Here is a 27,855-nt window from a genome sequence, read left to right as displayed (position 1 = left end):
GAGAAGTTATGTCTTTTTACGACCACTGCAAGACGATTCAAGGCCGGCGGGTGCGGTGGGTGGCAAGCGACGATCCTGCGGACCGCGCGCGGAGGGTTGGCAATGTTACATGAACAAAACTCTTCGTTATAAATATAGGTTCCAAACAGATAAAACTAGATGCTATTGTGCTCATAATCAAACCAGGGACACACCTCTTTATGGTCTATATCACTGTACTGCATGGTTCATTTTCTGTGAACATGCAAAGCTGATGTTTGGTTATCAAGAACATTTGACCTACAACTTGGTCTAGTGGGGGTCAGTCAACAACATGAGACTTCTTACCAATCACGGAATCTCGCTTAAGACAGTTTACTGCTTGATTGTTTTGTTTTCGAGGCTTTACCTTCCTTAGTTTGCAAACGTCAGGAAATCCTCCCCCCCCCCCTTCACAAGTTCGTGTCACAAAAAGCGGCGAATCAGGGTACGGGTTAAAATTGTTGGCATCCATCCTCTTTTATTTATGTCGTATATGCTGGTGTAAAAATCTGCATTTCTGGTCATGAAAACATCAACTTCTACAGCAGAATGACACATTCTATCGCCAAAATATAAACATTGGTAGAAATTCAACCAGCAAGCCAAAATTGCCCTATGCATGCGAGTAGGATGGAAATGTAAGGTTATCTTGAGACTGACAGATGTCTTCCTTTCCAACAGTTTGACCATCGAGCGCAACGACAGTTAATGCTTGCGCGACCGGGCCTCTCCGGCAGTTGAAGGTTGGATTTATTCGTCGTCATCCTTAGATAGGGAGGCAGCTCTGTGCACGCATCTTGACCTGCCATCCTGCAGACTGGTCGACAATCCAGCAGCTCTTGTTCACTGAAATATTCACTCAACGCTGCGATGCAACTCCACTCAATTCACGGCAGCACAGAAAATTGTGCTGGTTGGGTAGTCTCAGCCGCAACACCGCTTAGCCGCGCACACGCAATGATGATGCCAGCTATCTTCCTACCAGAACGTCTCAAAACTTTTAAGAAAGAGTTGGTGATTTATCTGACGCAAACGTGACAAAAACAGCCCCTATATCCTGGCTGCGTCCCCGTTGATAAGCATGCATTGCTAACAGAGGGCTTGCTTGCCTGTATATAGTCATCGTTGGATAATTATTGCATTAAATGGTCATCAAAGCCCACCTTTCTCCACACGACACCGGTGCAAACAATAATTCTGACCCCCTCAGCCGATCCACGTCGATGCTCCACCGATCCATGGCCTGGTATTATTCCAAAAGCTAGATGAAATGAAGGCATCGGCTGAAGACACATTTCTATAAACGGGTTTGTGTATTATTACAAACTTTTCCTTAGTTTGATAAGCGTGTTTTGCTTAGTAAATGCTAGTGGGATTGCGTGCCATTGCAAACAGTCGCTTCCTTATCAAACGGTATGGCATGTTCTAAAGCCTCTTAAGAAAACAGTTCAAAAGCGTTTTCAAAACTTTAGACCAAGAAAGCTCTATGACGTCGCTTAACCAGTACCTCCTCATATAAGGGAGGTCGATGACTTAGCATAAGACCTTTGCACTTAGTTACAGACTTCCAGCGCCTTGATGTCGTCACACCTCGGCGAGAATGGCAGGGACTGGCTTACACTACATTTGTATCATGTTATTCATGCCTCACAAGCAGATCTATGCGGTGCATCGCTGCCATTTCCACACGTTAAAAGGAAACGCGGCGTTGTTTTCGACTGTGCTTGGCTCACGTGCTTAACACACGTGATGCTATCCGCCTGACATGTGATTACGGCGGCCCACAAGGAGAACCAATGTACAGCCTATTCCTGAAACTTAAGTCACATTTAGCTTAAGCTTAAATGGCCCTCCACTTGTGTACAATGAAGCACTGTGAAAAGCTGCGAATATGACTGGCATACTTCACGGCATGGGCAAGCTCACTCCAATTCGTAACATGTCAAGAAATGCTTGCGACCAGTTCAAGAGCTCTGGCTGTTCACTCAGCTTTGTGATACCAAGCACGTGTTCGTTGCCAATTAACCCAGAAATCGCAAGGGCAGCAAAGTATCAAAACTGAGACACCGGACTCTCATCCCTGTCAGTTAAAATGTCACGATCTCCACTCAGGTTCTGGCCCAAGGCCAAGCCTCCGTCGTGCGTCACTCGGCCGCAGAAGCACAATTCGCCCATATCGAACACCCGGCAGCCAAGCGGCTAGTCGTTGCGCATGCGGCCGAACAGGTAGGAGCGGAGCTCCTCGCCGTCGATGGTCGAGGCACGGTTCTCGTCGGGGATCTGCGAGAGCCACGGGTAGGAGAAGAGCCGTAGCAGCCCCATTGGCAGCCGGTGCCAGTAGGAGAAGGGCGGCCCCCAGCTGAAGCAGCTGCTGCGCGCCAGTGGCGTGCCCTCCGTCCAGTACATCATGTAGAAGTTGCACATCTCGTCTCGCGCCGTCGCCCTGCGGCACGTGGCGGAGTGTGAGCTGTGCGAGCAGTGTGATCCTTGTGAGTCGTGAGAGTGTGAGCCGTGTGAGTGTGAGCCGTGTACGTGTGAGCCGTGTGAGCCGTGTGAGCCGTATGAGCGTGAGCCGTGTGAGTGTGAACCGTATGAGCCGTTTGAGTGTGAGCCGTGTGAGCCGTGTGAGTGTGAGCCGCCTGAGTGTGAGCTGCCTGAGTGTGAGCCGCCTGAGTGTGAGCCATGTGAGCCGTTTGAGTGTAAGCCGCGTGAGTGTGAGCCGTGTGAGCCGTGTGAGTGTGAGCCGTGTGAGCCGTGTGAGTGTGAGCAGTGCCGGGCGGGCGAGGTGACGTGACGCCGGCCACCGAGAGGGCAGCCCGAATGCCGGCCCAGCCTGGTCGGATGCCGGTCCAGCCTGATCGGATGCCGGTCCAGCCCGGTCGTGGGTGTGATCAACGCCATGGCTACGCTTGACGCAACGCCTGTTGCAGAATCTTACAAAACTATTTTTAGTGGCTTCCAATCCCCGCACCAGCTCAGCTCACTCCTCGCATCACGGGTTTGGGTCCAGATGTGTACCCCGTCTAGCAGATCTTACGCAGTATTTTTGCTGGACGATATGCTGTTCATCTCAAACCGCCTCGCCGGAAGACATTCAACATTTGCAGGCTAGGCTACATGCGGCTTTTGGACGGACTCACCCGACTTTGGTGACGCGGGCGCGGTGGCTGCTCATGGTACACCTGGCGGCCTGAAAATGTGAAATCACGGAGATCAGTGAACGTAACATCTCGCTGAGATGGCGAACTCACGGAGCTGCCTACCGCGCCACACACCGCGGCTGGCGTACGACAAGCGACAGGTCGGCCCGTAGACAGGTCACTTGTGGGGCGGGTGCACGACGGGTCGGCCGGTAGACAGGGCGCCTGTGGGGCGAGTGCACGACGGGTCGGCCGGTAGACAGGCCACTTGTGGGGCGGGCGCTCGCAGCCGTTACGTTCCCTTTACATGTGCTATGATTTTCGCAACACACTGCTTGCTGAGCCACACTCATTGGCGCAGAAGCTATTCGTAGAACAGGGAGCCCAAGCTATACCCAAAATAAAATCACTCCAAACATTTAAGCCGCCCACTTAAAGATCTTAACAAGGTTTACGAACCAGCTGTTTTACACTTCAACTTGCATATTACTGTAATGATAAAGGGCCAGACAGACGTGATTGGTATGAGCAATAAAGACCTCAGGGGCCATCCACAAATCACGTTACTTGTGGGGGTTGAGGGCTGTTTAAATGGAGCGTAACTGAAACGCAGCTTTGGATGCAGACATTTTGTTTATCGCAACGTCACGCTCAGTTGTGACTGTAAGTCACGCAAAATCTCTAAAGATACCGAAAGGCTTCCTTTCATGGCACGCCACATCACCGCTATTTGTTTCGTATTTCTAGCTCGCTTAAAGGCAAAACAAACGTTATTGCTACGCAACGTCACCGCGGAGCGGACGTTACCCGCTCCCTCGCTCTCCTTGCTCTTCCAAGCCTCTCTCCCCGCCGCCGTGGGCAGACGTGCCACGTTACCCCTCCCTCGCTCTCCCTGCATGTCCAAGCCTCTCTCCCCACCGCCGTGGGCACACGTACCACGACATCACCGCGGCTCAGCGTGACGTTGTCCAGCACCGGGTAGAACATCTGCGGCAGCTGCGGGTTCATCTTGCCAATCAACGTCCACTGGTACTGGCCGCCGGCGTAGCGGACACGCCAGCCGGACACCACCTCGCCTGCCGACAGCGGCCCGTCCCCACGTCACGGTCCAGCTCCGGCCTGAGAGAGTTAGGAGCTCGCGGTGCCGGCGGCGGTACGAGGCACGTGTGGCGGCTGGTGTGATGCGCCGACCACCCTTCCAGCTGCTCGGAGCGCTAACGGGCCGCGCCGCCGCGCCGATTCCGCTCAGGCGCTCGCAACAAAGCTGCCCTGGCGCGAGCTGACTGGAGAGCAGTGTACTCAGTCCTGGCCGGCCGCCGGGAGTGATAGCTGACAGGATAGCAGTGTGCTCAGTCCTGGCCGGCCGCCGGGAGTGATAGCTAACTGTAGAGCAGTGTGCTCAGTCCTGGCCGGCCGCCGGGAGTGATAGCTAACTGTAGAGCAGTGTACTCAGTCCTGGCCGGCCGCCGGGAGTGATAGCTAACTGTAGAGCAGTGTACTCAGTCCTGGCCGGCCGCCGGGAGTGATAGCTGACAGGATAGCAGTGTGCTCAGTCTTGGCCGGCCGCCGGGAGTGATAGCTGACTGGAGAGCAGTGTGCTTAGTCCTAGCTGGCTGCCGGGAGTGATAGCAAGAACGTCACATAGTATGTTCCGAGCAAACCATACTATAAGAAAAAGAGGAAACCAAAACCAAGTTACGCATGATTCTGTGTGCACGCACAGTTTAACGCATTGCTCCATCCGGCTGGACAGGCGCATACAGGCGTGCTCTCGTCAAGCCCTCGAGCAGGGAGCACGTGGTCCGTCACCAGCAGCCGGACGGCCAGCGGCGCGGCTCGCACGTACCTAGCGCGTGCGTGTGCGTGCGGAAGGCGAATGGGTGGATGAGCTTGTCCTCGGCGATGTCGCAGGCGGTCTCCATGTGCGCCTGCGAGTACGGGAAGATGTAGCCGCCAGTGCCCATCAGAAGGACGCCTGCCGACTTGGGCTGCCTGTGGGAGCGCTGCTTGAGAACAGGCGGATGGCCAGCTGGCAAAGCAGAACGCTTCACTGGACTTCAGCTGCGGCTTGGAAGAAGTAATTAGGCTACGGGCAGCGGCAAGCACGTTGCGGTTGTGGTCGAGGCCAACAAACTATGTGCTTGTATTGCTCAGTCATTTCCGGTGCCTTTGCCTTTGGGAACCCATGCGCAAAAGTCATCTCCGAGGCACCCTAAGGGTGAGCTGAAGCATACGTGCGAATGAATGATATCTTCAGAAGTTGATTGTTTCTTGCGATACGTACGGAGTTTCGGTGTATGTGAGGAACACGCCAGAGTCGTCTTTTGTTTTTCCATCTGTAAATCAAAGAAAAGGCTAGATAGAAAAGGCTGATACAAAATAGAGGTTTATTTCAGTACCGTGCCTGACCATTGCCAACAGCTCATGTTATGAAGTTTGTGCACGACCATAGACGGATTTCGTTGGAGAATAGGAATTGATTGTTGCACGACACTTGCCTTTGAATAATGACACGTCCGCGTAATGAACTTGCAAGGTGAGATATTTCACATCTGTATTCTTCCCAAGGTGGAATGCAACACCTTTCGGCAGCACGAGCTTGGGTGCGTTCTTCGCCCACGCGTAGATCACCTGTGACAACAGTAAACCGATGCGAGCGAAACCATGCGCGCAACACATCGGTCGCACAGCGCCAACTCAAAGACAATGAAAGCAGCTATATGCCATTTTACGCTGTGGCCTTTCAGTGGGAGCAGCCAGTTCAAATCGGGAAAAGAGACTGAAGTCCAATCCAAATGCGTGCAAAGGTAGGTTATCAACTGCATTTGTGATGGTTGGGCGGGCCCCCCAATCGCGATCGAGAGTGAAGTGTAGTGTGCTGTGGCCGTGGGACCGTCTGTCCGCGGCTCGCTCCAGCGACAGGTGGCGGAGGAGCCTCTGCTTCCTTTGCATTTACGACAACGATGCATAGAAGGAACTTACATATTCTACGTTCGATTCTATTCCCATTCACTTCCACCACTGTGCACAATTTATCAAGTCAGTTTACATGAGCGGTCCTACTGATACGAAGACAAGAATCAGCTTGGCATTGGTCTGAGTCCCCCCCCCCCCCGCAAGAAAAATGTGAATGCCCCTCAACTGGACCTCATCCCCATTAAATCACCGGTCTGTACGGATCATCTTAATCTGTATGGACCATTAATCAATGGACGAAAGTGAGCGGCACTGCTGAGGACGGGAAAGTGATAAGTCAAATGTGTTTCCGCCTGAAGGAATTCCCACACCACAAAGACCGTAGAAATAAGGTCACGAATTCGGAAGATTCAGCAACAATGCATTACGCTGTTATGGAATATATTTGCTGCCAAAAGATCTAAATGGCACTGACGGCCCTGTACTTTAGGACGATAGAGAAGTAATAGGATGCATTAACCAATCAACCATAGTTAGACAGCTGGTATGCAAACAAGGTTTTGCAGCTACAGCGAGTATCAAGTGGAGCACAAGGCATATCTGTCCACAAAGGTGATAATGACTTGTGAAATACTCCCATATGAGGAATCACGTCCTTGTCAAACGTAATCTTACAATAATTTCAAGGTTCTAAAACCAAGGTGAAGAAACAAGGGCCGACAGATGTTCAAAGACTCAGTTTTCAGACAGACAGCCAGATGACCATCTGCGGACATTCGTGATCATTCCGGTGCACCTGTCCATGATCCCTGGGATTTTGGCGACTTGCGCGTCCGAGCAGCACAGAACGGCCTACATCACGCTACGTGTCAGCTTGGGTGGAGCGCGGCTGGGACGGTGATACAGCGTGGTGACGCTGGTGTCGTCAGGCCGGTCAGCCGTAGAGGCGCTGCGGCGCCGTGTATTGTGGCCGGCACCCAAAACCTTAGTTTCTACCTTGATGTGATGCCACCTCAATTATAGGGACACTTGTGCTTTCAGTCATAGTTCCGACGCGTCCAATTTGGTCGGTGATATCAGTTTTCTCGAAATCCTCCAGAATGACCAACAATTTTGATTTGGTGTGGCCGGCACTATGACCTGTCTTGCCTGGCACCCATGTGTCAGGGCGCCCGTGATCTGCCCCGCCTAGCACACACGTGGCGGAGCACCTGTGACCTGCCCAGTCCGGCACACATGTGTCGGAACACCATGACCTGCCCCGCCTGGTACATACGTGTCAATATGTCAGATCACCCGTCACCTGTTCTGCCTGGCGCATGCGTGTCAGAGCACCCGTGACCTGTCCTGCCTGGCGTATACGTGTAGAAGCACCTGTGACCTGTCCTGACTGCATACACGTGCCGGAGCACCCATAACCTATCCTGCCTGGTGTGCACATACCGGACAACCCATCGATAAGCATCGGTCGTCGTGTAAGCCGTGCGAGGTCGCTTATTTGGGGATTAGTGCTGCGTCGGCGACCTCCGGTATAAAGTCTGCCGGGAACTGGCACCGTTAGCGCAACAGCGTGAGGCGCGCTATGGTCTATGAGCGCGGTTCGTGCTAATTCCGGTGCTCTGTGACCTGGGACGAATCTAATCAACGGTTGGAGGTCCCATATTCGTCTGTGATTTACAATTTGTGATTTGTGAGCTATGACTGATGTCAACAGCGGGTGATTTTGCGATGAAATGTCACTCTTAGTATGCTGTTTTAATTCGTGCGAAGGCTCTGGACGGTTCGTGTGAAGGCTCTGTGATCCGAGACTGTCCTGTGACCTGTGACTCGAGACTGACCTGTAACCTGTGATCCGAGACTGTCCTGTGACCTGTGACTCGAGACTGACCTGTGACCTGTGACCCGAGACTGATCTGTGACCTGTGCCCCCAGCCTGACTCGTGCCCTGTGACGTGAGACTGACCTGTGATCGGCCGCGGCAGACAGGGCCGGTCCTCTTGGCCGGGTCACGGTTGGCCATGTCTCCGCAGTTCCAGACGGCCTCCGTCAGGCCGGGCAGCTCGCAGCCGTACAACAGCATGTGGTGAGCCGTCTCCATTGTCGCGTTTGGCTCGAAGCTCACTGCCGAGACGAGGTGCTGGTTACTACTGCTCTGTCGAGACGAGGTGATGGTCACTACCTCTCTGTCGAGACGAGGTGATGGTGACTGACCTGACCTCAATGCCGAGACGAGGTGCTGGTCACTGCCGCTCCGTCGAGACGAGGTGCTGGTCACTACCTTTCTGTCGAGATGAGGTGAGGGTGGCTGACCTGACCTCAATGCCGAGACGAGATGCTGGTCACTGGCCTGGCCTTACTGCCGAGACGAGGTGCTCGTCGCTCACCTGACCCCACTACCGAGACGAGGTGTTGGTCACTGACCTGACCTCACTACCGAGACGAGGCGTTGGTCACTGACCTGACCCCACTTTCGGGACGAGATGTTGGTCACTGACCTGACACACAGTTCACGGGAGCGACACACTCGCGTCAGGTGACCCACTTGCACTGTTGATGAGACGTGCAAGGCTGTGACGAGTTATAACGAGGCGTGATGGTGCGTTACGTTCTGAAAAGCCTCAAGAAAACACCGCGCATAAATAGCTGCAGACCTGGCGCTAAGTGATGGAATCATGCGAAACTACGCCTCCGGTCTAGTTTGCTGTGGTCAGACTGAGACTCTGTAGGCCATCGCGGACTGCTGCGGGTCTACGGAACCGAGGAGAGACTGGTGGCACTACGGCCATGCGGGGTCGCCTCTGACGCAGAATCTTCCCCGCAACGGGAACCTGATCCAGCACTGTGAGAGTGCTCGGGGAGTGTGTGTGTGGGGGGGGGGGGGGGCTAGTCCGGCATTGAGGGCGAGTCATGACTAATGCTTGCAGCATGTCCCCGGTGAAACGAAATGGTGCAGGGATGCAGCATGATGTATGTCCTGGTATGCGGGTGGATGTGCCGCTAGTCTGAATTGCCTGATTTGAATGTGTCAAGGTAGCAGGGACCCGAAGAGTGTCAGGATAGCTAGTGTGGGCCCGAATGCACCATCCTGCCCCTCCACTGAGACCGAGGAATGAAAGTAGACATGCGAAAACAGAGGGAGAAGTCTTGTCGCGTTGCAGCGTAAACAAGATTACCGCTGCAATAATTCCAAAGCAGTCACTGTCTGGAACCGGAGATCAGATGCTGCTGCAGCTTAGGTGAGAGCCAAGCCAGAATGAATAATAATAAATAGATACGCGGGATCAAGGACCCACATTTGCCTCTCCTTCGGTGGCGGCAGCAAACATGGTGCGTAACATTCGCTTTTAGAACAATTGTTACGGTGCATGACCTGCACTCAAATGAGCTGCAAAACTAAATCTACCACTAGGTTTTTCCTCCTATGATATTTTTATTCCAATCCAAGCATTGCCATCCTGAATTCGTGACCCACTTCCACTAGGGAGTCCTCAGTGTTATTATGGCCCCGCCGGCTCCAGTCGGCGGTCTCTTCTGCACGCCTCCGGTTGTGGCCGGCGCCGTTCTCTTCTGCACGCCTTTGACCCACGTTCGCCGGCCGTGTTTCGCCACTCTCCGGCGCCGTGCGGTGCCGCTGAGGCGGGACCACGGGTCGGCGACGCGCATCGGAGCGGCGCGGATCGCGACCCGGCGGCGGCCCCGGCCGGTGCCGCGGCGCCGCCTGCGTGCGCCGTGACTGGCAGGGTGGCGGCCGGCTAACGGTGGCGGCCGGCGTCGTCCGCCCGTGACGGGGCTGCCGTGCCGGCCTCCCCAGCCGGTCACCGACCGCAGGACGGACTGTGTGACCGCGTCACCCTCCCGCTCCTCCGATGGAGGTCTCGGGGCCGTGCCGCGCCGGCCTCCCCAGCCGGTCACCGACCGCAGGACGGACTGTGTGACCGCGTCACCCTCCCGCTCCTCCGATGGAGGTCTCGGGGCCGTGCCGCGCCGGCCTCCCCAGCCGGTCACCGACCGCAGCACGGACTGTGTGACCGCGTCACCCTCCCGCTCCTCCGATGGAGGTCTCAGGGCCGCACCAGTGACCCAGCCGGCCTCTGTCGGTCACCGACCGCAGCACGGACTGTGTGACCGCGTCACCCTCCCGCTCCTCCGATGGAGGTCTCGGGGCCGCACCAGTGACCCAGCCGGCCTCTGCCGGTCACCGACCGCAGGACGGACTGTGTGACCGCGTCACCCTCTCGCTCCTCCGATGGAGGTCTCGGGGCCGTGCCGCGCCGGCCTCCCCAGCCGGTCACCGACCGCAGCACGGACTGTGTCCCCGCGTCACCCTCTCGCTCCTCCGATGGAGGTCTCGGGGCCACGCCAGAGACCCCGCCGACCTCCGTCGGTCACCGACCGCAGGACTGACTGTGTGCCTGCGTCACTCTCCCGCACCTCCGATGGAGGTCTCGGGGCCGCGCCAGAGACCCCGCCGACCTCTGTCGGTCACCGACCGCAGGACGGACTGTGTGCCCGCGTCACTCTCCCGCATCTCCGATGGAGGTCTCGGGGCCGCGCCAGAGACCCCGCCGACCTCTGTCGGTCACCGACCGCAGGACGGACTGTGTCCCCGCGTCACTCTCTCGCACCTCCGATGGAGGTCTCGGGGCCGCGCCAGTGATCCCGCCGACCTCTGTCGGTCAACGACCGCAGGACTGACTGTGCTCCCCTCCCGCGTCCCGAGCTCAGGAACACACTAGCGGATGAGGAACGGAATGACGCTGGGCGTATTCAGTGTCAAACGCGACGAATAACTGGACAGCGCAAAGGAGACAACGCCATCCCACCGCACAGCTAATGTTACAATCACATGCTGTTCCACATTCGCGCGATCCTAACCCATACCGATTCTTATCATCAGCACTATCCTCCTCATCGGTGGCCTAAAGTGAAAAGGATCCAAACATTCTGGTCTCCAGGGTAACACATCCATTGTAACACGTGACTAGCAATTAGACAGCGCTAGGGAGATCACGACGCGCTATCGCACCAATATTTTACCGTCATCGACCGTCCCATGCATACACCGCCCTTACCGACATACAGATCCTTATCCTCCTCCAGCTTCAGCGAGGTGCAGAAGTACGTCTCCGGCTGTAAACAACGGGTGGGGGCGTAAGCGTCGCGTGGCGGAGCGGGCTTCGGCTCATGCTCCGCTTCCTGATAGTCACGTCACGCTGTCACGCTGTCACGCATCGAGCACGCCAACACCGGGCTTGAATCGGCTCAGCTGGATACGGCAAGGGTTGATCCAACGGACCACGAGGATCAGGCCCGGACCGGTGGCACGGGATCCGTTCTCGGACAGTATCCGGCACTCGGCAGTCCGGTGCGGATAGGGCGGACGGTGTTCGATATACTTCCACGCATAGGTACCGCAGGACCGGTCCACGGTCAGAGGACAGGAGCCCTGGGACTGTTCCACAGAATCAGGTGTCAGAGGGCAGGAAACCTGTGACTTGTCCACAGAATCCGGTGTCAGGGGACAGGAGTCCTGTGACTTGTACACAGAATCAGGTGTCAGGGAGCAGAGGCCCAGAGGCCAGTCCGCAGAGTTAGGTGTCACAGGGCAGAGGCCCAGAGGCCAGTCCACCGAGTTAGGTGCCACAGGGCAGAGACCCAGAGGCCAGTCCGCAGAGTTAGGTGCCACAGGGCAGAGACCCAGAGGCCAGTCCACCGAGTTAGATGCCACAGGGCAGAGACCCAGAGGCCAGTCCACCGAGTTAGGTGTCAGAGGGCAGAGACCCAGAGGCCAGTCCACCGAGTTAGGTGCCACAGGGCAGAGACCCAGAGGCCAGTCCACCGAGTTAGGTGCCACAGGGCAGAGACCCAGAGGCCAGTCCACCGAGTTAGGTGCCACAGGGCAGAGGCCCAGAGGCCAGTCCACCGAGTTAGGTGCCACAGGGCAGAGACCCAGAGGCCAGTCCACCGAGTTAGGTGCCACAGGGCAGAGACCCAGAGGCCAGTCCACCGAGTTAGGTGTCAGAGGGCAAAGACCCAGAGGCCAGTCCACCGAGTTAGGTGTCAGAGGGCAAAAACCCCGGGACCAGTCCACCGAATCAGCCGGAAGTATTCTCCTGCGTTTGAGCCCGCCGTTGCAGGGCGGCCCGCACCTAAGGAAACTGTAGACAGGTTGAGACCACGACAACCGTAACGCAGCAAGAGGTTTCATAGCAACGGGTCGATGGTTACGATTTACAAGATAAGGTTCTTCTGCTGAAAATAACCTACCTACAATATATATATATATATATATATATATATATAAACGATCATTTGTATATTTTTATTGTTATATATATATATATATATAAACTTATATATTATGCGACAAATTTACGTTGTAGGTAATTGGTCACAGAGGAACAAGGCTCTTGGGCTGCATTAGGTTGGTTGGTAACTATTCTAGTGTGAGACGCAGATTAGAGCCGACACTCTATATCCAACAACATCAAGATCCGCGATCGACACTTTCTAAGTTGCTGCTGACCGACCGTTTCTACAACCTCTCCGATGTGGTATTTCTTTCACACCATAGTCGGTGAGAATTCACCGCAAAATGATAGAACGCGATGATAAAGTACATTCTCCAGTTTCCTGTTTCGAGTCCCCTGTTGTATCGTTGGTGTGGATGTTAGCATGTGCAATAAATTTTGTTTCGCTGAAGATGTCTCACGCCATTGTGGTGTGCTGTTTTCCAGTACTCGTAGAGTTTCCAGGAAATCATGCCCCTAATGAATTAAAATTCGCCATGTTATGCGGCCCTCTGGATATTCTCAGGGATTTTAAAACTTTTCAAAACAGAATTTCAAAGTTGGCAGAACGAGGGCCACAAATTTTTGAGCTAATCATACATGGACTAAGACAAATTAGTTGGTCGCGATGACGGTGCCAGCTGTTATCATTCCGAATTATAAATAACATCTTGAGTAACTGAAGTGGTTGAGGACAATAGTGCACAGTGATTGGGATAACGCAGTGAAGAGTAAAGACAATTTAATATACATTTCAATAGCAAAACCTAACAACTATTTTTGTTGTAATGTTGCTTTTACAAGCTCGCAGAACACGATCAATGCGTCTGTCTAGCCACATCACTGCTAGTAATATTGTGGCAATTGGAATGGTACATGGCTGTTGGACGTTTTGAGCCGTTTATATTTTTCTAGTTGTCTTTTGTCGTAGCTGGAAGCTCACCAATCCACGGAAAGGTATGTTCGTCGTGTAGAGCAGTTCACTGACCAAGGTCAGACCATCCCACCGATCCTAACAACCGTCTCTATTCACATCGCCAGCTGAAAATCCTGCCACTGGACGGGATGAACGAGGCAAAAGTGTTCCCGACGCTTTGGGCCATAATTTGCGTTAACTGCCGTGCATGGTGAGCAGCAGGTCCGAATGCCGTGCATGGTGAGCACCAGGTCCGAATGCCGTGCATGATGAGCAGGAGCCCCGAATGCCGTGCATGGTGAGCAGGATGTCCGAATGCCGTGCATGGTGAGTAGGAGGTCCGAATGCCGTGCGTGGTGAGCAGGAGGTCCGAATGCCGTGCACGGTGAGCTGGAGGTCTGAATTACATTTATTCTGTCGGAACGGCTATATCAAAGCGAAATTCTTGGCCATTCTGAAGGATTTCGAGAAAACTGGTATCACCGACCAAATTGGACGCGTCGGATCTATGACTGAAAGCAGAAGTGTCCTTATAATTGAGGCGGCATCACACCAAGGTAGAAACTGTACTCTGCCAGAGATAACAACAGTTTTAGCAAGCAAGAGTTCAAAGCGAACGTGGGCAAAGAACAACTGGAGGCTAGTGAGTCATGGCCGCCGCCTTTTCGTGTAAGTTAAGCATTAACCCTCGACGGCGCTATGTGCGTAACACGCACATAACTGCATCGGGCTGATATTACTCGCACTGAGCGCCATTGCAATGGACCTTCGACCTCTTGCATCGGGCTAATGCTGCTCGCACTAAACGTCATTGCAATGGACCTTTGACCATTCAAACAAGCAGAGGAGGCGGTATTGTATAAGCCGTGGCGCGCTGTCAAACGCCACAAGTAGCCCGCCTGCGTCCGCAGCTTATGACAAGTCAAATTAGGTCATACGGCTCGAGCCTTCCGTGCATAAACCCCAGCCCATAGTGTCAAGGAGCAAAGTTGGTACAGAAACAAAACAAGTGACGTGGGATAGTTCTCGTTACCACTCACCAGATATCAAGTTTTGACGCGATCCAGGACATGACAAACCAGGTAGTGCAAAGTCAAATATTATTTCCGTGAAGGTTTCTTCCTTTGCGCGTGCGGGCTCGCTTTACGTTATATGCATCGGAAAAATAGAATATCATCGTCCTAGCTGTGTTCCTAGCTGTGGTCCTAGCTGCGGCATAAAAGGGCGAAGAAAATGGCACATGTCGAAACAACATAGTTTATCGAGTAATTGAACTAAAGTGATACCCAAACAACCTCGACAAAGAAGTTTATTACCCGAGGGCTATGACAAACAAGATCTTTGAATTTGCGGAGGCCGTTTACAAATTGCAGAAGCCTGCGTGCTGAACTTTTTAGAACAAAGCGTTTGATGAAGCTGGTAATTCACACGAAAAAAAACAGAGCAAATATTTCTGAGATCACGCCATCGCGGGAGCGTTAACGCCACAGCGGTGCACATACCCATCAGAGCCCACATCTCTTACTTGGGGCGGTACAACGCGTGGCATCAGCAGGCCGACCCTGTGGGTGGAGAGGTCTGCCCGCAGCGGCGCCACCCAGGCCAGCAGCAGAAACAGCAGCATCGTCACCTGCCCACACGGCGTCATGGCAAGCGCAGTCTGCTGCCGCTCGAGGTGTTCTCGCACGACTGTGGACCTCGCACTCACCGGCGTCCTCGGCTCCAGGGCGGCGTGACGTCAGCAGTGGGGCAGGTCATGGAGTCTGCGCGACCGGAGCCGGCTGCAGTGGCGCCACCTTTACGGGGTGATGAGAACTAGGAGGAAGGCCGGCTTGTGCGGCGAGCGGCCTATGCACTCGAGTGGTGATCTGGGTGCTTCGATTGCCTTTTTGAGATGCCACACTCATACACGTTTATCATGCACCGCGAAAGGGACCAGCAAATGGTTAATGTAACGGCGAGCTGTATACGTTTTCACGGGATAAGTCGGCAGCTGGATGCTCGTGCCCCTCAATGGCCATCCCACAAGTTACGAAGGTTGCCATCATCAATAGGAAGGGGGTGGATACACGTGCCATTTTAGCATTTTACAGGAATTAATGCGCATAAGCATAAACGCAGACAAAAACGGGGTACACAAGTATAAGTAAATAAATCAAAAATATGCAAGCTTGTGGCAAGCCATTCAGAAGACATTGCGTACATGGGACGCAGTAAATGAGTTTTCAGTTGCAAATCATTATAGTCGTGTAACCCTCTCTCCTTCCCGCTATTGCAAGCTCATACCTTCGTCTCCTTGTCGCAACATTACCCGAGCTGAAGTTGATGAAATTCGCAACATACCAAAATTTCATCGACAAAAATACGCATTACAGTTGGTATAAAATAGAACAGAAAACACTTCAACGCACTATTGAAGAAAATTATCCTCAGCCGCACCTCAAATATGCTAACAGGATGGCTCATCCTATTGGGGATGCTTTGTCGCCTCTTATTTCACTGAACAAGCATTGCGAGCGTGCAGCAGCTCCGGAGACGCTGCTCAGAACTGTTGCGTCTCCGGACGAGCAGCGGCCCTGCAGGCTTCAGTTCGTGCAGCAAGTGAAGCACCCCTCATATCAATGTCGTGTCCAGCGCATGTTAACTGTAAGAGTGTTGCTAGTAGAGCTGACTTTTTAGTGGCCATGTAATCACACTTATGTACGCATGCTCGATACTGTTAGCCTACCCGCGCTCAGCCAGCCCAGCTGCCCCAAGACAGTGTTGACAATGATCGCACTATTAGTGGTTTGTTATCACTGCAGGACGAAAAATTCGTTGGAACACAGCACCCGTGCAGCGCCCGATTCACTTACAACAGTGCAGCAGTACACATTCGACAGCAATAGCGATTACATTGTCTGACACATGCGGTGCCTTGGCATCAGGTGAAGATGATGCACTATTACTGCTGGAATCCCTGAACGTTTCTGTACAGTCCCCTAACAGATAAAAAGCATATTATTGCAGCTCATACACTGCGGTTATGAGTCGATCCTGAGAACAGTCTTGCTTGGGTGACTTCTGATGATAGCTGGAGTTGGTTTGAACATTTCTAACGTGGTTGGATCTAACACTTGGCCCGACGAGAAATATTGCTCACTTGCATAGTATCACCACGGAAGCAAAGCTGCTGCTGATGATGTGCAATAACGCTGGAATAAGATCTGATAGGAAGACGTTGTCAACATGGAGCAGCATGCCATCACGGCAGCAAGCGCGGATGCTGTCCGCCGATGACACGTGCGCCCGCATTGACACGCGCTTTCACCAGTGTAACCAGCTGTTATTTGCAGAATATAAGTATGCTTGTTTCGTTTCACTGAGACTATCCGCAACTATCAAAAAAGCTCGCTGTTACCTCCAGCTGACCATTTTTGTTAATCAGCAAATTATGCGTCTTCCATGTTAAACCAATGGTGCACATTTGCACTTGCCATGTGTTATCGTCAGGGTGACTAACGTCACATTTTACCAAAATGCGTTGTGCTACCAGACCTAAGAGGTCATCAACGTCTCAAAGCCGCAAAAAAACGTAACCCTTCACCATAAAAGAAAAAAATCATTTTTACAAACGGGCATGCCTGCACACACTCCTTTGTCTCAACCGCATTGCTTTACTTTCATGTGGGTACGGATAGGGCATTGGGCATGCCCCTAGCCCCTGACGGCAAACGGCATTGTGGGTACGGATATGCAATATACGACACGATATTTCGGAAAATTGCTTCGACAAAACATCACGCTCGACAGCGCGTGGCCAGGTATCGTGGTAGCACTCACGGCTGTGCTCTGCATTGAAGTACAAATGGTAGCGCGGCTGCTTCACATAGGGCATCAAATTATTGACTTCCCGCATGGCAGGCGGTGTTATGAAGTTGGTTTTGAATGGCCTGAGCTATTTCTCCTTAACATCATGCAATACGGTTAGGCAGGGAGGGAAAGCAAATAATCAGCACCAACTAAAATTAAAAATGCAAGGACAAACATTCGAAGCGTGGAGTCTTTGGTAGCATTAAGCTCTATCAGCGACTCATTGAGCCGTGTATGATGGATGAGACATTATCCGTTCAGACGCATTGTCATTAGGTACTTATCATTTGTGGCCGGGCCACGAGTTAACCTAAACGTGTTCCGGGCGAAGCTATGCATGACTAGAAAGGAGCGATGAATATTAAGCAGTTAATCAAGGTTTATCTCTCAAGTGGCGTTAGCTACCAACATAACGCACCAAATTAATAAGGATTTTGTCAGCGCGTGTGCATCTCGACTCTGAACCTGCCCAACCGAAAACAATGCACTAAAGAAACGAAACTACCCGACGCAGGAGTGAAATCCATTGCAGGACACAATCCATTAATGGTTATGGGAAGTGCACAATATAGGACGAGCAATATCTAGTGTGAAAACTTGCCGACAAATCTTGCATTTGCCGCACGCGCGTATCAATCTGCCAAATCCTTCAGTGTTCACGGTCAAGGCTACCCGACTGGCGGCCTACAAACGTCCAACTTCTAGCATGAAAACTCAACGCGTTGCCCACATGTAGATTTCCAGTCTTCAACCTGTTGGCGACGACTTAACCCACTCAGGTCAACATGCTCCCGCCGTATGAGCCTCAGGTGCACATTTCCTACACACCCACCTCCGGCAGAGTACTTGCCACGCACCACATACCATGGCCAGTTTCACAGCCTGTGGGACGCTGTGGGTCGTAACGGCGCTCGCGGTATGGGGTTTGCTGGCGACGGTTGGGCCGCTTCGGCGAGGTGCATCCGACGCTTGTGCGTGCAGACAGACTCGGCCATTCGGACCTGACCTGCGCATTGGATGAGTACATGCCACCAAGCACGTACCTTTGAGATCCACAAGATGTTTTCGCAAGTTTCCGGCGCTGTTGACGCTTTTCGCGGCATGATGGATGACTGGTGGTCGCGGGCAGAACTAACCCTTTATGGGGAGCGTAGGTAGCGAACAAAAGCAAGATCCCGGGAGGGCGCGTAAGCAGCCAGACGGTGAGGCATCAGGATGATGATGATATCAGGATGAGCCGAACTGATGGAAAGCGTACACGCTTCAATCATGTCCTGTACAAAACATTGACGAAAAGTGAAGATTTTCAAGGAAAGTGATGCTTTTAATTTTAAAATCTAACGCGCCTTGGAAGCCTTCGGAATGTCTAGTACAAAAGCCCCAGCTGCCGTCCGTGCTGCTTAAGATGTCGTCGTGGCCGGAATGCGCGGTGGCGGCCAGGCAAAAGGAATGTACAAGGGAACACAACGTAATAAACGCATCCAATGAAGAACATTGGGGGATAGCCAGCTGCGTGACTGGTATTGGGGGGGAGTGGGAGGGGTCCACCTTGAGCGATGTGCTGACCCGCTCGCACTGCACGTACCAATGAGGCGTTCCAATTTGGCTCGGTTTGTCGAGAGCTAAAGCCGCTTGAGTGACAGAACGTGATTAACTGCTTAATGTTTATCGCTGCTTGCTAGTCATGCGTAGCTTCGCCCGGAACAGGTATCGGGAGGCGAGGGCGCAGAAGCGTCAGAGGCGACGCATCCGTGCTGAACGGGGCGCTGCACAAGGCGCTGGCGCGGCAGCGGAAAGCTGCGAGCGTTGGACGTGGCTGAACGGTGGTGGGCCACTCACCGTGGCCGAGCGCGGGGAGCGTCGTCCGAACAGGGAGCCGTTACCCTGAAGGTCAGGCGGGGAACGGGTCGTCAGCCAGCTTCCCACACCTGATGTCAGCCCAGCAGCTGCATCTGTGCCGAGCTGTTAAATTAACGTGATATGCTTAAGACAGGAATTAAACGTGGCTCTATTGAAGGCTTAAAATATGATAAGTAGACTTAATTTAGCCTAACGATGACTAGCGGAGACGAGCCAATTATGATATCAGGGCACTGGATGAAGGGGGCGGGCCTGTATGAGGTGGGAATGCGTGGGGTGACGAGGGCGCCAGTGGATATGCCTGCTCGGAGTGGGTGTGGTGGAGTGCTGAATGCATGAAGCCTACGTGGATTAATTTAGGCTGAGGAAGGGGGGACAGGATTGTTATCCAGCGGGGCCTCGCCAATGTAATTCGCTAGTTGCGTGGGATCCCTGCCAATTGAACACATCAACAATGCATCTGGCGCCGTTTTTGCCCCGTTTTAATATCATCATCAGCTAAAAGCGTGGAGGTAGGTACCGTGGTTAAGGTGCAAAGCCATGCACGGGAGACGACCGTTCATGGCGCCTAACCGGACCTACCATCCCGCCAATGCCGCGGTCACCCACTTCAGCCGAGCTCTGCGGCGCACACGAGCATGTGTTGATGTCGAGCGTACCGGAGTCACAACGTGCCGAGTCGCGCACTAACATCATCTGGCTAGCATGCTGACCAATGGGCTCCCCAGTATAAATTCGCTGCGTGGCAGCAGCAGCCGGCAGCGCACAAACATTCAGCGGCGACTCGGCAGTGGCGCAACGCACGCATCCCACCGCAGACCCCCCCCCCCCCCCCCCCCCACACACACAACGGCGAAAGATGCTAAATGCGTGATCCAAATGCACTTCTCATGTGTCCTAGAGCGCGCGCGTCATTTGTCCGTCCTTTGTTTGCCGTGACGGAAGTGCACATAGGCTCTGGCTCTGCAAATGACTCTCACCCTCTGCTTAACACGGTATTATTGTAAGCACATCATTATTACGTTCATTTCTGAGCGTCTTTTTCAAGTTTTTAGCTGTCGATCAACATTTCGTGACGTTCATATGAATACATGCCACAAATTTGGCTAGCGAGGGGCGAGGTATGCGTTGTCCCCGGGGTCAATATGTGCGTACCCCCTGCTTGGAACCGCTGGAGTATATTCTTTGCAGCATCATTGAGAGAGAAGAAAATGAGGATCGTTTTCCGTTCAACCAGGCAGAACGGATGAACAAATGAATGTCATTCATTTGTTACCTCGTTTGCAGCTTCCGACCTCTTTCTGGGGACTGCCAAAATAGCTTGGCATAAATACGACAGGCCCCCAGATCTTGGCCGAGAAAATAAACTTGCGCCAGAAGTGATTTGAAATATCAGAACTTGTAAAGGAATTTTTTTAAAAAGTATTAAATTCCATTAATTTCGAAAGCAACATAAAACTTGGGCAATAAATGGAGCAAAAAGGGAATTTAACTTAATACGCTTATTTTCATCACTAAATATATTGATATTTCCAGCTAACACCTCTATTATTTCGATGTATCCTCAACTGTCATTGGCTGATTCGAAAGCTGCCCTACAAGATCAGCTGTAATCATTGGTCATTCGTTAGTTGCTGCACTTCAATTCGGACCGCATTTCTGGCGCGGCATTGCCACGGGTTGGGTTGCGCTGCACCGGAATTGTTTTTTATATTGACATACGTCCGGTAAGTTCATTCTGTTTGGTGAATTTAAGGTGATGCGTAGGATTATTAGTTCATTTGTGATTTGGATTCCTCGGCTATTGTTAGTTCGTGGGGGTAACAAAGGATTTTAGGCAAACGTGGCGCTGCACGTGACACTGAAAGGCCCACCAAAATCACGAACATCCGATGATATGCGAGATTATTTCAGTGCTGCATGGTTACCACGTGCGCAAAAATGTCAAAGGTTTGCATTTATTTTGCTGCATATGATGGTATGTGGTGAAAATGCGGGATAGTGGACTGTTAGAGAGATGCCTGTGTGAAGAATGCCCAGTGCCTGGTCCAAAAATTAATTACTCACCTGGATGTTTGTGTGACATGTGTGCTTGACCCTGTGCTCACGCCTGCATATCTTGAGAGTCTGAAATATGCTGGGCTTTTTGGTAATCTGCATGGAAAATGTTTTCAGAGTACATTTTGTCGGGAAGTGCCTCTGGAACATTATTCCTTAAAGCTTTGTACAGAGTGAAAAAGGTAGTAACCATGCACCAATTACCAAGTACTTTGGCTTTCTGAGTGGTGTAGGTTTACATTGGTACCTAATGTTTAAAAAGAGCATTGTTCATCAGATCTTTTAATGGAGAACATGTGAGTGATCACAGAACAGGTACATTATGCTCTCACCTGTGTAGGTATACATTGCTACCTAATGTTAAAAAAGAGCATTGTGCATCATTTGTTGTGTTTAAGTTGGAACATGTAAATAATTATGCAGCTCAATTCATGCTCCTTCCTTCAAAATTTAATAATTGCATAAGCAAGCTCCCGACTGCCACATGTTCCACCGCCTTGATACCCCAGTGCCGTTGCTGTGTTATCATTGTGTGGGCACAATATTACTGATAATCAATACCATAAAAAGTGTGTGGGGCCTTGGTAACAATAATAAGGCAATGCAATATGTTTCTTAGTGTGTGTAGGTATGTTTATGAAACAGACTGGCTGGGATAGTCCAGAGTATAGCCTAAACTAGCCTGACCTAGCCCAACCTGACCTTACCTGACCTGACCCCACCCTATCCCCTTCAGCCCAGTGTCTCATCAGCATCCATGTTCCATGCATATATATGTACCATATTAAGAAGTGTTGTTTGGCCATCATGTTCTCATTTTGCTTTTCATTCCCTACCCAAAGACATCACATTTGTCCCCCCCCCCCCCCCAATGTCAACCAATGTACAAACAGTACAGAAGACTGCTGGGATACACAAGAAACATACCCTGTTGGATTATTGTGACCTTGGCCCCACACATTTGCATGGTTCTTGATGCAAAGTAATGGGATCACACATAGCAATGGTGCCAGGGTTGCGGTTGCTGCGTGTTTGCAGTGCTGGGATGCTTGTTTTTGCAGTTATTTAAGTTCCAAGGTAAGAACTTAGATGCCCTGTTTTACAATTATTCACTAGATGCTCTGCCTTGAAAACAACAATTGAGCTACAGTGCTCTTCTTTAACATTAGGTGGCAATGTATACCATGGCCCTCTCACCTTCAAACTTAATTAAACAATTATGATAGCAAACATCCAAGTGCTGTAACCACACAGTAACCACAACCTTGATGCCATTGCTATGCCATTGGTGTGTGGCCACAACATCATTGTTCATCAAAGACTGCAAAAATGCATGTGGCCAAGGTAACAAGAATGCAATGAAATGTGTCTTACATATTGGAGCAGTCAATTGATATCCATCATCAGAGTTGCATGAAGTGGGATTGTTTAGGGGCATAGTATGACTGAATTTCAAGACTGAGTGCCAAGATGATCTAGCCTAACCAAACCTAGCCTTATTTAACCTTACCTCACCTTACCTAAGCTAGCCTAGGCTAACCTAACCCAACCTAGTCTAGTCTAGTCTAGTCTAGTCTAGTCTAGCCTAGCCTAGCCTAGCCTAGCCTAGTCTAGTCTAACCTCCCCACCCTATCCCCTTTCAACTCAGTGTCCTGCAAGGTCATATTCCATGTCATGCTCCTACCATATTTGGACGTCATATTTGCCCGCCACTTCAATTCATTTTGTAATTATTTAGGTTTGAAGGTAAGAGTGTAGATGTACCTGTTTTATGGCTATTTGTGATACGTTCTGCCTGAAGAATTACTTGTAGCATCTTATGTCTAAGAAGCATCAATTTGCAGGTGATGTAATGCTGCAATGTTGGTAGTACTAAGCATAATAAAGGCAGTAATAGTAAGCCATTATTACTATTGGTCAAACTGTCATTATGGTAAATCCAGTAATACTAAGGCCCTAAATGATCCCACTTCATACAACTCCAATTATGCAATATTGCTTGATGGCTTGGATATGTAAGAAACTTATTTCATTGCATTATTGTTACCTTGGCTGATACATTTTTATGGTTTTTGATGCGCAATAATGTGACCACACCAATAACCTAGCAATGGTGTCAGGGTCGCCATTGCTGTGTCTTTGCAGTGCTCAGATGTTTGCTGTTGTAATTATCAAGTTCAAAGGTAAGAGTATAGATGTACCAGTTTTATCATTATGTATGATGTGTTCTGCCTTAAAAAACAATTGATGTACCATGTTTTTTAACATTAGGTGCTGATGTACACCACAACCTACTGAGTAGGATTTAACATTTTTGCTGCTAGGTTAGGCAATGTTTGACATAACATGGATTTTTGCAGTCTGATGCAGCATCAAGCTGTAAAGATGTGCCTTTGACACTTATTACTCAAATGACAAGCAAATGCTAAACTTCAGTTATGTACCAAGAACAGCTCAAGCTCTGATGGAACATTAAAAATTCACTCAATATTCTGAGTATGTTCAAGCTCAAAGTGGGGGTAATGGGTTTGAAATCTTGTGCTCTTTGTGCCAAAATTAAAGGCTAGGGTAGGCTAAACTTGGGAAATCCAGTTTTTAAAAAAATTATCTAGACTGGATTCTCTGTGAGCAACATGACCAACACACTATACATTGCTGCTGGAACATCATACTTGTTTCACTAGCATATAAGTTGCATTATGTCAATAGTTTCATTGGATGTGTGCCATTAATTTTATGTGTGGCTGCCCCTGATTTACTTATTACAGTGCATGGGGGGGGAGGGGGGAGGACTATGTGACAAAGAAGGAGAAGGGTGAATGATAATTTCAGCAGCCAATGCCTCCAATATACTTCTTCAACTGGTCTCCTAAAAGGTGATGGACTGGTCAGTGAGATGTTACAGAATCTTATCCTGTCCATCCCAAGTAGGGCAGCCAGATTTCTTTGATGATGCATTTCTCAGCCTCTGATTTCTGATGACAGGCTGGCTGAGGCCTTGCGGCTTGATGTAGGGCTGGTCTGAAGACTGGGCAAGGCCATGTGTCTCCAGGATTTTCCTTATAGCCTAATTGGCATCTTATCAACCAATAATCTCTGGTTCTGCTTTCAACAGTCAAGAAGGGTCAACATGTCACAGACTGCAATGAGGTGTTTTGCATCACACTTTTACTTATTTAATTTTGCAGCATTTAAAATTGTATCAAAATTTGGCAAATGAGAATGCTTTAAACACAACTTTTGAGGCTCCATAATGCCTAGTTGGTTGGTATGCAGTTGGTTGTTGCTGGGCTTCTTATTCAGCTCAAGCAGCAGAAGGTTATGTGAGCTAGAAGCCCCAGCTTGCATACCATTTCTTGTCAGAAGACTTTAATTTCATTGGTGGGTTTTGGTCTAATGGGTCTGCAAAAGGTGGCAGACCCCTGCAGACCAAAAGGTGGGAGGTTAAGAAATATGACACGGTTGGGATAAATGTGGTGCCTCTTATCTGCGTGCATTTAATTTTTGTATACAAGTTTTTTTTTGCCTGGTGTGCGTCATTACAGGACATGCACCAATGTATCATGTGCTGCTCTAGTTGAGAAATTTCTCCCACAATGTTTCCAAAGTTGGCCCAACTTATAGACTTGCACAAAACAGTGTTTTAAGCTAAATAGATCCGATTCAGTGTAGATTTGTCTCAACATTGTTCACGTGGGTTGGTTCAGGGGCATCACTGTGCTTAGCTATTGGGTACAGTATGCCTTTTTTACAGATTGGGTCATACATGATTGGCGTATTTTGTTTGGTTTGGTGAGCAAATGAACAGCTTTTTGTAGTTTTTATAAAATTAATTTATCAGATTTGCAAAATTTGATGTGGCCATGCTTTAATGTTCAGGGATCATTTTGGAAAAAAACTGGGGGAAATTGACCCCCATCTGAATGTGCGTAAAGGTCTTGTGGCCTTTTGCTTTTGCAACTTTTGCAACATGTGGTCACTGTTTGACACATTAAATTTAAGTTCACTTAATTCATGCATTGCTTTGTTGGTCCTCAAACTTTCTGTGTTTTGCTAGCAGCCAGTTTGTATGTGTTTCGGCAGATCACAATGGCTCTACACGCAGTCTGCATGTGTTACCACAAGGGCAGGAATTTTTGCTCTCTGCAGTCATTTGTGTGATGCTGTGTAAAGCTCCTGTACAGTTTTATCTGGCATTGCTGTGAGCTCTGTGCTGATGTTGCATCTGTGCCTCCAGCAGATAATCCAACCAGCCAGCCAGCATGTCTGCCGAGGAGAGGGGATCGGCGGCGCGCATGCGCACCTTCAAGAACCGCGGCAAGGACTCTGAAGAGCTGCGCCGCCGGCGCCAGGAGACCAGCGTCGAGCTGCGCAAGGCCAAGAAGGACGACCAGATCCTGAAGCGGCGCAACATCTGCCTGGGCGAGGAGGACGCGGCCACCAGCCCGCTGCAGGAGTCTACCAAGGCCAACTCCGCCAAGCCGCCGTCGCTCAGCATCGACGAGATCGTCGCAGGTCAGTGGACTGGAACCGATCCGAACCGACCCGAACCGATCCCACCCAGGCCGGGTCGGGGTGGCGGGCTTTGCGGCCGGGACTGATGGCTCAAGCGTCTGACAACGCACATCAGCCAGTTGTTTGATGCTGCAGCACCACAACATGCAGTTTTCCTGCATGGTGTAGCGAGCGTTGTAAAGGTGTTACAGAGGGAGTGCGTGTGCAGCTGATGTGTTTGGTTTGTACAGTGAGCGGTGCTGCAATTGACATGGAATGTGCCTTGGGCGGTGTCATGTCCCTGTACATCCTGATAGGATGTTGTGTGTTGGAAAGGTGGTTCGGTCGACGGTGACCTGCCGCTCGCGGCGTTAGTCTCTGGTGAGTGAGGCTGCAGCATGCAAATGCCATGTATTTTGACTAACCAGCAGAGCTTTTGCCATGAGAGTGAGTTTGTGAGTAAGATATTGCATATTTTTGCTCCATAATGTTTTTGCCTCTTGGTGTGTGTTGTTTTATCCGTCATCTTATAACATGTCATGTGTGGAAATTTGACAGTGCCACCCTAGATTTAAGTGTAATCAGTCCTATGAAATTCTGGCCCTGGATTAATGCCACTTTTGTGTTTATTTGGTTTGACTAGCACTGTTCGTCATTGACGCTCTCGTGACGTATTAGATAAATTAAAAGCATGTGCCATTCTGAACTATTTTTTGCGTTCCATAAGGTTTTTGATGATCAGCTATGACCGCAGTCATTACTCCAGGCAGCCAGTATCAGTCCAAAGTCCATCCCCGAACAGTGCTCGTAATGGCCTCAGAGCGTCCGGGGACGTCGAGACTAACAGCCGCAGTGATCTGGCGTATTTTCGCTGGCTGCTGATGAATGATGGCAGTCACTGACGGGCAGGTGGTGTGGTGTCCCTGTATTTTGTCATTGTGTGATTACCCAAGTCCGGTCCGGTTGGCCATCACTAGACGGCGGAAATGATGATGTCAGTGTTAGTGGCGGACCTGGTCACCTTGGCCGTGGCTCCGGCGACACTGTCAGCCCCTCGTTCGTGTCGCGTCCGCTCGCTTCCCGCGCGTTCCACGTGACGCGGCCCACCTCTGCCGACGGCGGTGCCTGCGCTGGCCGCGTGTCACGAGCGGTGCGGAACGGCCGCGGAGACTTAACTGACGCCGGTGTCGGCCGGCAGGCATCCTGGGCTCGGACAAGTCGGCGCAGCTGACGGCCGTGCAGGCGGCGCGCAAGATCCTCAGCCGGGAACGCAACCCTCCCATCGACACCATGATCCAGGCGGGCATCGTGCCGCACTGTGTGCGCTTCCTCACGCACGCCGACAACCCGCAGCTACAGTTCGAGGCCGCCTGGGCGCTCACCAACATTGCCTCGGGCACCTCCGAGCAGACCAAGGTCAGTCGCCGGCGGGGGGCGCTGTGGGCCGGTGTGTAACGCGGTCGGCCGGCGCGCCGGTCGCGATGTCAGGAGCCAGATACTGGTCTGGCGCGCCGGTTGGACGGCGTAGCGGCTGGTCTGTAACGTCTGAAGGAGGCCAAACCAATCAAACGACGGAGGACGCTGCAGTCACTGGGGATGATTGTGTGTGGGCGGCTCTCACCCGTGACCGTATGCCCGTGCAGCCGCGCCTGATGTAACCGGCGCCGCCCTGCTGCCGACAGTTCGTGGCAAACCAGGGCTCGGTGCCGCACCTGATCGCGCTGCTCAGCTCGGAGCACCAGCACGTTGCCGAACAGGCGGTCTGGGCGCTGGGCAACATCGCCGGCGATGGGCCGGAGCTGCGCGACTACACCATCGGCTGCGGCATCGTGCCGCCGCTGCTGGCGCTCGTGCGGCCCGATACCAACGCCCACTTTTTGCGCAACGTCACGTGGACCGTCAGCAACCTGTGCCGCAACAAAAACCCGCCGCCGCCGTTCGAGACTGTGCAGCAGTGCCTGCCGGCGCTGGCGCTCCTCATCCACCACACGGACACGGAGGTGGTGACGGACGCGTGCTGGGCACTCTCCTACCTCACCGACGGCAGCAACGACAAGATCGAGCGCGTCATCGAGGCGGGCGTTGTGCCGCGCCTCGTCGAGCTGCTCGGCTCCGAGGTGGGTGCCGCTGCAGGGGACGGCCGCGCATGCGCCAGGTCGCGTGCGCGCGCTAGTCTGGTGGACGTGGCGGACAATGGGCGGTGCGGGGCAGAACAGTCCTCGGTGGACGGAGTGTACGAGAGCCGTGCGCTCGGGCTCCCGTGGCGTGGGACGTCATGTCGTGGCTCTGCCGTCACGACTGGGCTCCC

At 51.7% G+C, this 27,855-nt stretch overlaps 2 protein-coding genes across 2 annotated transcripts in view; one reads left to right on the top strand and one right to left on the bottom strand.

The window, feature by feature from the left end:
* Positions 1–607: 607 nt before the first annotated feature.
* Positions 608–14,951, bottom strand: LOC119103514 (peptidylglycine alpha-hydroxylating monooxygenase). The gene is made up of 9 exons (XM_037227090.1): positions 14,809–14,951; positions 11,150–11,207; positions 8,041–8,198; positions 5,660–5,792; positions 5,446–5,497; positions 5,008–5,153; positions 4,098–4,237; positions 3,162–3,211; positions 608–2,464 (listed from the first exon to the last, which is right to left on the bottom strand). Exons 1-9 carry the CDS (start codon positions 14,929–14,931, stop codon positions 2,221–2,223), a joined length of 1,104 nt encoding a protein of 367 aa, XP_037082985.1. The 5' UTR covers positions 14,932–14,951; the 3' UTR covers positions 608–2,220.
* Positions 14,952–20,635: 5,684 nt separating this feature from the next.
* LOC119102799 (importin subunit alpha-5-like) overlaps positions 20,636–27,855 on the top strand; it is a 10,148-nt gene continuing 2,928 nt past the window's right edge. The window contains exons 1-4 of the mRNA XM_037226251.1: positions 20,636–20,722; positions 25,291–25,568; positions 26,746–26,963; positions 27,230–27,664. Of these exons, the coding sequence (XP_037082146.1) occupies positions 25,316–25,568; positions 26,746–26,963; positions 27,230–27,664 (906 nt within the window). The 5' untranslated portion in view covers positions 20,636–20,722; positions 25,291–25,315. The remainder of the gene's footprint in view (positions 20,723–25,290; positions 25,569–26,745; positions 26,964–27,229; positions 27,665–27,855) is intronic.

The sequence above is a fragment of the Pollicipes pollicipes genome, unplaced genomic scaffold (genome assembly GCF_011947565.3).
Source record: "Pollicipes pollicipes isolate AB1234 unplaced genomic scaffold, Ppol_2.1 Scaffold_5724;HRSCAF=6776_pilon_pilon_pilon, whole genome shotgun sequence".
NCBI classification, from domain to species: Eukaryota; Metazoa; Arthropoda; class Thecostraca; order Pollicipedomorpha; family Pollicipedidae; genus Pollicipes; species Pollicipes pollicipes.
This window is presented reverse-complemented; position numbering and strand designations above follow the sequence as displayed.

Excerpts from the sequence above, each read along its gene's own strand:
- LOC119103514 (XM_037227090.1), bottom strand. The coding sequence starts at position 14,931 with ATGACGCCGTGTGGGCAGGTGACGATGCTGCTGTTTCTGCTGCTGGCC. Across the intron at positions 8,199-11,149 it reads GGATAAGGATCTGTATGTCG|TGAGCTTCGAGCCAAACGCG; the intron begins GTAAGGGCGGTG and ends TCGTCTCGGCAG. Across the intron at positions 2,465-3,161 it reads GCCCGCGTCACCAAAGTCGG|GGCGACGGCGCGAGACGAGA; the intron begins GTGAGTCCGTCC and ends CACGTGCCGCAG.